This window comes from Oryx dammah, unplaced genomic scaffold (assembly GCF_014754425.2).
Source record: "Oryx dammah isolate SB20612 unplaced genomic scaffold, SCBI_Odam_1.1 HiC_scaffold_6, whole genome shotgun sequence".
NCBI lineage: Eukaryota > Metazoa > Chordata > Mammalia > Artiodactyla > Bovidae > Oryx > Oryx dammah.
Window position 1 is genome coordinate 16668483 of NW_024070190.1, and position 12769 is coordinate 16681251.

Genomic DNA, 12769 nt, shown 5'->3' on the forward strand with positions numbered 1-12769 from the left:
GTGTGTGTGTGTGTGTGTGTGTGTGTGTGTGTGTGTGTGTGTGTGTGTAAGAGGGGGAACAAAAATAAGCCCTCTCCCTATTCCTCACTAACAGCCGTGCCAGATGACATTTCAGCCGGCTACTGAAACGTGCGGAGCTCAAGACAGCTCCTTTCCCCAAGCTTACTTTCTCTTTGGGGTTCATGGTTGTCAGCACAGTCGCTCGGCATACTGCGTATCCCTCTCTACCTTTTCTGGAAACATTCTTATTATTCAATAAAACATTCTTATTATTCCTTCTTTTGATTCTTATAATCGCCTTTACTAAAGATGTATTTTTCACCACGCGTGAAGCGCTAGCCACAATCCAGAGATCAGCAGCCAGGACCACTTCCGCACTCGGCTCCCAGGTAGAAAGCACCGCTGGGTCACGAGCTCAAACCACGTGGCCTCACCCGGGTTCAAAAGCACCTGCAGCCGGCGCATGCGCGCTAGGCCCCGCCCACGCCCGGCCGTCGGGTCACTGCTGGGGGCGGCGCTTGCGGCGGCAGAGACGTGAGGACGCACGCGCCGCGCCGGGTCCTCGTCCCAGTTCTGCGGCGGCTGACTGCGGCTGCTGCGTGTACGTTTCCGTACGGGGGGCCGCGCGGCCCGGGGGTGAGTGTTCTGGCGGCCTGGCCGAATGTCAGGCGGGGCAAGTCCGGGGCCCGCCCCGACTCTCCGGGCGGCCGCAGCCCCGCCGGGACCCCTGGCGGCCGGGGTGGCAGGGGCGGCAGCTTCCGCGCGGGCGGCCGGGAGCGGGCCCTCGCCTGGGCGCGCGGCGGTCGCGCCAGCCCTCCTGCGGCCGGAAGTGCCGCTGGGAGCGCTCACCTAGGAGGAGCGGCGGGGCTGGGGGCCCGCGCCGCTGGCTCCGCCGAGGGCAAGGAGGGCCGGCGGCTAAGCGCCAGCTTTCCGGCTCTGTGTCCTCCCCCCGCCCCCGCAATTAGGGTCAGCCCGGCCCGGTTTGATCTCGGTTAAAACTGGAGCTGTTATTTGGACGAGACAGTCGGGGTGAAAACAAGTCAGGCGGTTGATACAGTCAAGTGGGAGTATGTGAAGGAGGACTGAGCAGTCCGCATATAAATGCTCTGGGTAAAGAGCGCCCACGTAGCATCTTATCCTCACTGCTGTCACCCTCTTCCAGGCTCCTGTCACTTTTCACCCGTGGTCCCAGCATGTCCATGTTGCGCTGTTTCCTCCGGTCCATTATCCGCACTGTGGTCCAGCTGGTCTTTTACAAACATAAATTGGGTCATGGCATTATCACCCTGTTTGAAACTGTTAAGAGTCACTCCATTACACTTGGAGAAAAATCCAGGCTCACGTTTCCCTAGGCTCCCTGTGATCTGGTTCTTGCCTATGGCTCCGTCTTCAAGTACACCCCTTCCGCTTCCCAGTTCTGCATGTATACAACTAAACCTCCAAACCAGTATCCAGCGCCTCCCACAGACGCCCCAGTGCTTAAAGGAGGACAATGAAGATACTGTTTTTCCAGATGGTTAAGTCTTGCAGAGACGTTCTGTACATGAGTCGTTATCAGTTTCTTTAACTCTGTAATTCATGTACAATAGAGATTTGTCAGAATGCTCCAGCCTTCTTCCAGTTTTTCAACAGCACCAACTCTTACCAGCCTTAGAAATCACACATGCTGTTTCTTTGCAAAATATTCACTTTTGGCCTGTTATTTCATCCTTCAGATGGTGGTTCACATATCAGTTTATCAAAGAGGTCTCCCTGACCTCACACCTACTTCTATAAGATCAATTAGGCTCCTCTGTTATTTTGTTATAAAGAAGTCTATACTTTCCTATAGCAGTTACCACAGTTATATTTTTGTGTGTAATTTATGTATAAATACTTACTTGTGTTGGAGAAGGAAATGGCAACCTACTCCAGTATTCTTGCCTGGGAAATTCAGTGGACAGAGGGGGCTGGTGGGCTACAGTCCATGGTGCGGGGGCAAAGAGTCGGACATGACTGAACCACTAAGTGCGTATATCCCAGGGAAGCCCATGTATGTAAATACGTGTATATATAATTCTTAAAATACCTGTCATCTGCAAGAGCTCCTAAGTTCTATGCAGACAGAAACTGGTTGGCAGAGTACATTGGTGTAATTGACTCAGTAAATATCTATTGAATGTCAGCTGATTTATTTCATTTCTGAAATTCCTCCTAGCCGAAACTTCCTGGTTTTCATCTCTTATTCCCAGGAGACTTGCCCTTTGGTGTATTCTCCAAGTGGCCTCTTGATCCCTTTCTTCCTTCTTTTCTCCTCTTCAGTGCCTCCTGGCTTGTTTTTTTTCCCTAATTTGCCCAGCTTGGACCCCAAGGTCAGTTACGTGAAATACTCAGCATCTTTTTAAAAACATGCATTTATTTTTAACTGGAGGGTAACTGTTTTTAACCACATTGTATTGACTTCTGCCAGATCTCCTCAGCATCTTTACTTTACGCCCAAGTGACATCTGCCTTTCTACCCTGCAGACGCCCAACATTGGCATTTCCCCTGGGACTGCTAATTACTGAAGGAGGCAGTTGGGCTTGTTGGCAGTTCCTGGTTGGGGAGCTCGCCTCTGGTAGGCCTTCCACCCCCGTCACCAGTGTTTGTTCCCCGTCACCTTTTCTCTAATACAGGTTACTTAGTTCAGATTCTCACTCTCCCCCACCTCCCATCCCAGCTGTGTCCCGTGACTCAGGTAATGCCCACATTTCCTGCCTTACAGAGTATTTTCTCTGTGGCCCAGCTAAGCTGCTCTCCTCTGCACTTCTAGTTTAGGTCCGTCAGGGGTCTTCCTCTTGCCAGAGTCGGAGAGGTGTGCGGTGCCTTCTTCACTCTGTGCTTGCTGCTATCTCACGCACCACTTTCTGTGCAGGTTATCTCCCTAGTACCCACTCGATATTCATCCTATAGTTTTTCTTGACCAAATTTTCCTTCCCCATCCTTTGATTACTTTATTATTCCAGTGATCTCTCTGCCATAGCCTATCCTTAGGCCTCTATTTCCTTATCCTAAGATAACCACTGCTCAAATCCACTGGAACCTTTGTAGTTTCTTTAGAACTTGCCCTATTATTTTCCACATTTGACCATTCCTTCCTAACTCCTAATTAGACGTTTTCTCCAAACATTGTTATTTTAACTTTGTCTTTGCACTACAGAGTTATTACTTAATATTTTGATTAATTAGTATATTTTTTAAGAACTGAAAAGGAAATCCTTGTATACATACAAATAAGAACAATTTAAAAATTCCAGCTAGTAAGAAGGCTCGGAGCCAGAATCCTGCTCTCTGTTGAAAGTAATAGAGTGCCAATCTGATCCTTTCTCCTGGAAATAATCAGAAGGGCCCCAGATAGAGGAATTTTCTTTCTCTGCTGTTCACGGTTAACCTTTTCAACCTTAGCCTCTTTCTTATCCCCTAAAAGACTCTGGTCCCTGTCAAGAGCCCCGGGAGCCCTGGGGTTGTTTACTCTGCTGCTCTTTCCACGTCTTGTCCAGATTTTCTCTAGAGCCCAGGTTCATATTTCTGCCTGCATTCTGGCCTGACAGCTTTGGCTGCTTCCCATCTGCTTCCTTTCTGATTCAAATTCCGTGACTGAGTTCACCAGTGACTCAGTTATCCAGACCAGACTTGTTATTTTAGATTCCTGTCTGAGCCTTCCTTTGCACACGTATGAACACCTTATGTGTGTCAGATCGTGGGCCATGTGTGCAAAACTCTGCCTGTGTTTTTTGAACTCCAGATCCAGTGTGCTGTGCCTTCTTCTGTGTCCACCTGGCCTCTTGTCGGTGCCTCTTCTATCGACCTGCCCCACTGGCATGCTTCTGCAGTAGAGTGAGCCCCTCGGGGCAGGGGGACACTAAGTTCCTGGCATCTTTGTACCCTAGTGCTTGGACACTGGCATCACTTTATTTAATGAGGAATGAGTGGAGCTTGTTGGGGAACTTGTGAACATTTCATAGAAATAAAGAGTTTATTCACAGTTAAATAAAAAGAAGCTGTCACTTAAAAAAAAATCTATTTAAAAGTATTTATTAGATGGAGTTCTACAGGCGGTAGAGCAAACACATTCTCATTCAAGGAGTTCCTGATTTCTTGTAAAATGTGAAAGTTCCCCTTTATTCCTACCTTCTCCTTCTGTTTCCCGCCTTCCAATGCTGCAGGTTTTGTATGTATCTTCAGATCATTTTGAGTGCATTCCATACACACGGATGTGAGTACATATTTTTTTCCAATATAAATGCCTTCATACGACATGGCTTTTCATTTTATTTGGCTTTTATATTGTTATTGTTGAGAATATTTAATGCTGGTTTAAAACTATTAAACATGCTACAATAAGTAGCCTATGTATATGTGAATATTTCTCTGGAATAAGTGCCTAGTAACGTGCATTTTAAATCTTGGTAGATATTGCTAAACTGCCTTCCAAAAGAATTTTACTAATTTATATTCCCACCAGCATTATGTGAAGGTGGCTCTTTCTTACCTAAGTGGATATTATCAGTCATCATGTTTTTGCCAGCTTGTTGGTGAAAAATTATGTCATGCATTGAAATGGAGTTATTTTTGAGACTTTTAATTAATCTAACTGAGGTTCTGATTTGAGTGGTGGTGTTTATTATCTCTTTTCAGAGGTTTCTCCTTATTGGTGTAAATAGTCAACCTAAAAGTTTCTAGTGTTAGATTTGCAGAGAATCCTCTATGAGTCTGTCTGCTTAAGTCACTATTTCTGCGTGTCGCGGTTGATCAGGCAGCTCTCGTGTAGGTCGTTTGTGCCATAAATGCAGCGAAGAGGCTCACTTGGGAAGCAGCAGGGAAACGACTCCACTCAATTTGGAGAAGCCTCTGTGGGCCTCGCTTGGGATGCTGGTTGCCGGCTAATTATTATCAGAACTCAAGAAGACCTATAGTTTGTGCTCTTTTAAGAGAAACAATACTTGGAAACTTGATTTTATGTAATTGGAGGATTATTGCTTGGTCTTTTGAGAAATCAATCTGCTTTAATTATAAAATATTTACTCAATTTTATAAATACAATTCTATATAACTGATGGGCTTGCTGAAAAATTTTTTCCTTTTAGATAGTCTGAAGAGGATGCCGAATGAAAGAATCCCCCACTCAAGTCAAACTCAGGAGCCAGACTGTTCACAGAGCCAGGATGTCAGTGGCAGCGAAGAGGGGACAGTCAAGCAGGAGAAGGATGGCGACGTGGGCCTGGGGCAGAGCCTCCCCTCTTGTTCCTCTGCTGATGGAGCCTCCGGCTCCACCGAAGGGTGTCTCTTGGAGCTTCCCAGGAGAGGGCCAGCCCTGCTGCACATCAACAGGCATCAGATCCAGGCGGTGGAGCCCGGTGCGCAGGCCCTGGAGCTGCAGGGCTTGGGCGTAGAGGTCTATGACCAGGATGTGCTGGAGCAAGGGGTGCTTCAGCAGGTGGACAGCGCCATCCATGAGGCCAGCCGCGTGGCCCAGCTTGCCGAGGCGGAGAAGGAGTATCGGTCAGTCCTGGACGACCTCACGTGAGTGTGGACTGAAAAATTTAGACAATACCTGTGGTAGTCCAGAGATTGAAGGGATTTATAGAACCTTTAATCAGAAGATGGAGTCAGTAAGTCCTTGACCAGTGTTTAAACCCGAGCATTGTAAACAGTAGTTACTCAGTTCAGTTCTTGGCTGCTTGTTTACACATGATGTCCTGGTGAGAAGTGCTGTTCTGAGTGGCCAGGTCTCGCAAGCTTGTGCACAGATGATTCTCAGGAGAGGTGTTTCTGAAGATCTGATGTGTCCTACTCCAGATAACAGGAACATCCCCTGGCCCTCTCCCCCATCCTGTAATTTCTTTCTGGTTTCCTGTTCCTGAAGCGAGGACCAGTCTTTTGGTACCTTTTCAGATTTACATTTCTGGAAACAGAAATTCCTCCCTGCTTTTCCTTTCTTCTGTTGTACTTTTGGCTGTCTAAGGAAAGGTGAAGTTCGATGGAGGCTCACTTATGCTTTAGAGGAGAAACAGACCTGGGCTGTGCTGAGCAGAATGCATTGGTTGTGGAGAGGCCTGGACCTGGGTTGAAAGAGGGGGCAGAGGATTGAGGTGAGCTCACGCTGCATTGCCAGTCTGCACCCCCATAGCCAGTGTTCTCAGCAGAGTGTGCTGCAGGCAGGGAAGAGAAGGGGAGGCCAGGTGGAGGGGTGGTGCAGCTTCGGGGGAGCAGCGGGAGGGAGGGGAGAGGATGGAGCTGCTGGCCTGCCGTGAAGGGCACCGTGGCACTCTTGGCACCCAAAGGGCCTGTTTTCTGCCAGTGGTGTTCTGGTGTGTTCTTTGAGCCTCTTGAGCAGCAGGTGTTCTCCAGTAGTTGTAGTCTGACCTTCAGGTGTGAGGGAAATGTGTCCACTGCTTGCAGAGGTGACAGAGCAGGGTGCTGCAGGGTCACGAGACTGCCTAACGCTAGACAGAGGGTGACATGTGGTGCCAAGACCACCAGTAAGTTGCATTGATAACATCTTTTCTGCTGAAATCCACAAAGGATACAGACAGCAAATTACACAAGTGTCAGTATTGAATTTGTCTTCTGAAAGTTGGGAGTTGCAATTCTATGTCTATTTTAGGAGCAGTCTGTTAAAAATTGGCTTTTTCTGTTTGTACTACAAAGTGTAATAACATAGCAGTAAGTCTTCTAGTCATGAAAAAGAAAAATACTATCACAGATGTCTGATTTATATTAGAAAATGTTTAAATATGTTTAGTACTTTTCCAGACTTTGGGAAACTCCCATAATGGGCTTTAAAAACCCATATATGGGTTGCTGCTAATGGGGGTAGTCTGTGCATATTTGGGGCAAGGAGTATATGGGAAATCTCTGCCTTCTCAGTTTTTCTGTATACCTAAAACTGCTCTAAAAAATTGTCTTAAAGAAAAGTGTATGCATTTTTCATATAAAAGGACAACATTGCTCATCATTTTTGCATAGTCTATTGAATAGACACTTAAAATGCTTATAGAATGAATGAATCAGTTTGCAAATGGGAATAAGCAGATTAAAATTAGTCAGATTAAAGAAAAGCATGAGCAGTCGTCTTAGATTTGTAACAGCCCTTCAAGTTCTGTTAGTGGCCAAAGAGAACGTGTTAGTCTGGTTTGGTTTCTTTTGTCTTGTAGTTGATGAGAAGTAAAAGGGACATGTTTTTAGCATTCCTCTTTTCATATTATTCTGTAAAAAATGTTGCCAGAGTGGAAAATAGACATTTTCTCTTACTTTTCAGGTCATGTACGACATCCCTAAGGCAGATTGATAGAATCATTGAACAACTTGGCCCTCAAGCTGCCACCAGCAAAGATATCAACAGGAAGCTAGATTCTGTAAAACGACAGAAGTATAACAAGGTGACTAAGTCTTGGATTTTTGAAAAAAGTCATTGTTTAAGCTCATGTAATATGTAGGAAATAGGTATTTCTGAAAAGTACGTAAAGATGTGGAGCAGATTTACAGTAGAGAATTAGCTTTTATGCATTTAATGTTTGGGCTGTTTCCCTTTAACATCCTCGGTTTAAAGAGTGTTTCTAAGCGCGCGCGCGCGCACGCACACACACACACACACACGTGCAGGCCGCTTCACACACACACGCGCGTACGTGCAGGCCGCTTCACAGCTGGGAGGCAGTTCCCTGTTTTGACTTTCCGCCTCCGCTCACGCACGTCCGTGGCCCCCCTTCCGTTGCCGCTTTCTCGCCCCCAGCTGAGGCCCCTCCGGCCGCCAGCCTCTTGCGCCCTCTGGCCTCGCGTGGACTTGCGCTCTTCCTGCTCGGCTCCTGCTTGTGCTGACTGTCTCCACTGCCTTCCCGCCAGCACGGCCCGGCCCCCCCCCCCCCACACTCACGCGCTCCCTTCTAAGAGGCTGGCCTTAGGCGTTCAGCTGCCACCCAGCCGCACTGACTGGCCTGCACTTAGGGTTGTTGGACTTAAGGGAAGGGAAGTGTCTATTACTTTTGACATAGCTTTTATAAAGTCTGAAACATTTTTTTGAACTTGCGTACACTCCATAACAACATATGGCAGGAGGTAGAAATGACTGGTTGTAATCACTGTATTGCTGCCGTCCAGAGTGACTGACAGATGGCCTTGAGCTTGCCGTCGATTCACTGCAGCGAGTAGGGTCCTCACGACGCCTGGTTGGGCTTGACCTTTGGGGGTCTCGGTAGCCTTGGCTCCTTGCGCTTTCCACTCACTGGTTCATGACTCCTCACTTAACTCCGTAGCAGCAGCTCACTGGTCATTGCCTAAACAGTGGAGTGAGGCAGCCGGCGTCTCCCCAAAGCAGACTGGGGACCATCTGGCCTCTGTGGGAGCGTGTGAACAGTGGGCTTCTGGTGGCTTGGAGTTTCAGAGAGCAGCGAGGACTGCTTAGGTACTAGTCTAACTTGGTTGTCTACTATCTTTTTTTAGCTCTTCTCTGATGTTTAGAGAGAGACTGTTCAGAGACAGGCTGTTTTAAATGAGAATTTGCTGAGAAAAAACCTACAAGATAAATTACAAGTCGTTACAACATGGTGTCCATAATCAGGATGTCCCCTCGCTGCACACTCATGTCTGCTGTTTAAACATTCTTGACCTTGGAAAGAAGAACCACCTACTACAGGCCTAGTTAACTGGGGAGTCCCTAGGAATGGCCACATGGCTGAGCTCTGGTGATGTAGGAGGAAGACAAAACAAAGGGGGGCCCAGGGAGGACAGAGTAAGAGGGTCTGTCAAAATAGATTTTATTTTCGAATGTTGTGATTGAGTAGTGTGCTGTAAAGGACAGCCACAAATGTGGTACATTATCAGGGGGGCTGGCTTTTTCCACCGTTTGAACGTTGATGTGTTTCTTCGCCATGTAGCCTGTTGACCTCATAGCCCTTTGGCTGCTAAGGTCAGAACCAAGTGTCGTGATTTACCCCGTGTGTGACGGGGACACCAAGAAGAGCAGCGCCACCTCCCAAGTCCGTGGGGTCAGTGCGTGTGGAGCTTAGGTGCTTAGCAAGTAGCGGACTGCGCCACCCAGTCAGGAGGGTGGGGGCGGGGCTGCCTGGGGCAACACGCTACTTGCGAGAAAAGTAGCAGTTACTCAGATAAGTTTCTCTGTAGTAATAGTAACATATGGCTGTTGTGTTTTATTTTTATTTTGCCCTTGATTAAAGTGTTTAAAATTTTTTGATGCTGCCTTTTGTATTTAATCACTTCACTGCTATTTTTTGTATTCAACATTTACCATTTAAGGAACAACAGCTGAAGAAGATCACAGCAAAACAGAAACGCCTCCAGGCCATCCTTGGAGGAGCAGAGGCGAAAGTGGAACTAGGCCACGGCAGCCTGGAGGAGGAGGATGCAGGTGAGGGTCCTGGGGGGGTGAGGATCCTGGGGATGGTGTCTCTGTTTGTGAATCGCTGCCTGATGCCTCTGCTCAGTGGAGGGTGTCTCTTCGGCCCCAGCCTGGGTGTTTGGACAAAACATTTATTTACTTAGAGTCAAAACAAACACAGGACATTTTATTCTCTACATCCGTAGAACCTAGTCTAACCCTAACCTAACCCTAACCTCGGTCTATTATAACTTGTTTGTATTTTCCTGTCTTTCTTTAGCAGCTCTTTGATGTTTAGATAGAGACTGTTCAGAGAGAGAGAAACACTGAGATGAAGTGAGTTATAAGTCTTTTGGTGCTTCAGAGAATGAAAGTAAATTTTTAACTCAGCCTAATAGAGGCTCCTGGTGCCCATTTATTATTACGTTTAATAAATTAGAAATCTTAACATTTTGTATAATTAACTTCATACAGACACCTAACATCTTGATTGATTTATATTTTGTTGACCCAGTATCATCAGTCAGCATTCATAGAATTGCTTTTACAGATCTTTTTGGGACGTATTTGACAGGCTTTGTAACCATCAATTCTGTTGTTAAGGCATCTTAATTCAGGTTATTTAATTCATGGCCATGATTTTGCTTATATCACTGCCCTGGATGGGTGTCATTTGGAAAACCTTTTGGGAAGATACATAAGCTCTGAAACGAAATGTTTTGAGTGTCAGTGTGTGTGTGTGTTTAGAAATTGTTGGTAGCTGTTCAGCTATTTACCAGTTGAAATACAGATTTAAGCCCTTCAAGCACATATTTTGTGCTGGCTCCATTCAGTGAGGCAAGAGAATTGTGAAGATTCAATTGAGGTGATGGGAAAATATTAGCCAGCATTGCCTTACGGCACCCACTGGGCCTGTGACCAGTGCTTCCTGCTGCTGAAGTGCTGTTATTTCTCATTGGTAAAACCTTTTTCTTGATCTGGCTGCCTAGAACTTGCTGTTATCTTTTGCTTCCTATTACTTGTTTGGTAAAAGTCGACCTGGGGTAATTGTTGCTCCCCCCAATCCAAGAGCTCCGCTTGGCCTGTGTAGCAGCTGCCTCTCAGGAGCCATGTCTCTCTGCTGGTTTTCCTTTCAGCCTTCTGACCATTTCTACTTAGTTGTTTTTGACCAGATTTTCTAGGCTTATCTTAAATTGTAATTACTCTCAGAATTTCTTGCTGAGCCCTCTTTTTATAATACTGCGTCTCCTCAAATAATCTTACCCCTTCCCTACGGCTTCTCTAGCCACCTAGGTTCTAGTGTCTTACCAATCTGTCCACTTATGGCCTCTCCCTTTTTCTGAACTCCTGTTTCTTATTATCTCTTTCCACTGGGGCTCTAGCCAACACTTAAGACTGCTGGGCTCTCTTGCCACCCTTCCTCTTCCATCCTCTCTGGGTTCCCTCCCTTCTCCCTGGTGCTCTGTGCCCTGTCTGGAGAGGCAAGAGAGCAGAGCATCTAGGCTTTATGCACCCAGCTCTTTATTGCCCAGGTATAGACCTTGGCTGCATTCTTTAACCTCCCAAGTCTGTCTTGAGATGGGCATAAGCATAGTAGACCTTCATTTCTTTGCTCCCTTGCTTTCCTGAGGTCTCCTTTCCCCTGCTGTCCACATAGAGACCCATTTCTTAGTCGTTGTGAAGATTATCTGATTGAAGAATCCTTCCCTGGAATTTGGTGGGATAAACTTCGCAACAGTTGGCTTTGCTCCTCTGATCTGGGACGATATGAGGGGTTTGCTGTCACCTTTCCTGTTACATTGCACTGGGTAGGGTAGTAATATAAGAAAAGAAACCATCACTATTACCGAATGTGTGGTTGGTAATCATGTTGAAAGTCCGAAAGAATCAGTGGGAATCCGTTGGAATTACTGTGTGAATTTAGCAGTGTCGTTGAACACCAGGTCCGTATAGAAAAATCAGTCATATTTCTGCATATGAGCAAAAGTAAAAAGTAAAAATTTAGTAAAGATGGCAATTATAATAAAAATCAAAATACCTGGAAATAACTCTTAGTTTAAAAAAGTAGTTTTCTTTGGTGCTGTCTACATTAAAGACAACAAGATGTCCCTGAAAATTGAGAGAAGACGAACGAGGAGACGCACCACAGTTACAGATGGGAGACGCAGCACTGTGAGGACGCCAGCTCCGTCCTGCTGCGGCTCCATCCCCCCAGCATAAGCCTCAGGGGGTTTCTGAGGGAGAGGGTGTAGGGCAGGAAGAGCAGGCTGAGGCGAGTGATGCTAGTAAGCTGGTTCTAAAGTTTGTATAAACTGCATGGGGTCAGGAGGAGCCACGGCAGTCTTGAAGAAGAATGAGCTGTCCAGATCTGTTATTAAGCTGCAGTGAGTAAGGCAGCAGTGCAGTGGTGGCGGAAGGGCAGACCAGCGCGCCAGTGGGCAGAGGGGAGGCCAGCAGGCAGACCCACCCCTGTGTGGCCACTTGTGTTCCTGATATATGTTGCAGTGCAGTGCTGTGGAGAAGCGTCATCTTTCCATTAAGTGTGCCGGCTTAATCCACATGAAGATGAGGATGGGCCCATTATATAGCGTTCTAAAGTAAATTCCAGATGGACTTTTCCAATGTGACGGATAAAAAAGGTTTTATATTATAACATAGTAAACATTTTCATGATCTTAGGGCAGAAATTTAACAAGACAACAAAAATGCTCACTGTGAAGGAAAAGATTTGATAAATGAACCATATTACAACTAAGGTCTTGTGTTTGCTGAAAGATAGCATTTAAGGGAGTGAAAAGGCAAGCTGCTGCAGAATGGGAAAAAATGTTGGCAGTATCTGTGTTAATCCAGGGACTTGAGTCTAGAATGTATAAAGAATTCCTAGAGATCTTTTTTTTTTCTTCCTTTTAAAGATCCCCTGTGAGAAAAATTGGCGAAAGATTTGGACATTTTCCTTAGAAGGGGCTACCCAAAAGATCAGCAAGTCTGTGTAGACGTTCCCTAGTTCATTAGTCACTTAGGGAGATATAAATTACAGCCACTGAGTGGTACTACTACACACCTACCAGAATAGCTAAAATGGAAGGGCAAGAATATGGATCAGTTGAAACTCTGAAACACTGTTGATAGAACTTAAAATTGACAGAACCACTTTGGAAATGTTTGGTGTTGTCTATCAAAGCTTAATAGACCCAAAGAATTATATACACAGCGCTACCAAAGCACATGTCCTGGAATACTCGTAGCAGCGATATTCTCGGCAGTCCAAGCCTGGAAACTACCCACGTGTCCGTTAGCGGTAGGATGGCGACATTGTGGCAGCGTGACGGAGTTGACGACTGCACAGCACCAGCAGTGCGCACCAGCAGACTGCAGCCAAAGTCAGCAGCAGGCGCGACTCGCAGGCACAGTTT

At 46.3% G+C, this 12769-nt stretch overlaps 1 protein-coding gene across 1 annotated transcript in view; it reads left to right on the top strand.

Annotated features, from left to right (window-relative positions):
* The first annotated feature begins 518 nt into the window (after positions 1–518).
* ERCC6 (ERCC excision repair 6, chromatin remodeling factor) overlaps positions 519–12769 on the top strand; it is a 70738-nt gene continuing 58487 nt past the window's right edge. Inside the window, exons 1-4 of the mRNA XM_040242837.1 lie at positions 519–636; positions 5107–5542; positions 7281–7401; positions 9275–9386. Coding sequence (XP_040098771.1) covers positions 5121–5542; positions 7281–7401; positions 9275–9386 — 655 coding nt within the window. The 5' untranslated portion in view covers positions 519–636; positions 5107–5120. The remainder of the gene's footprint in view (positions 637–5106; positions 5543–7280; positions 7402–9274; positions 9387–12769) is intronic.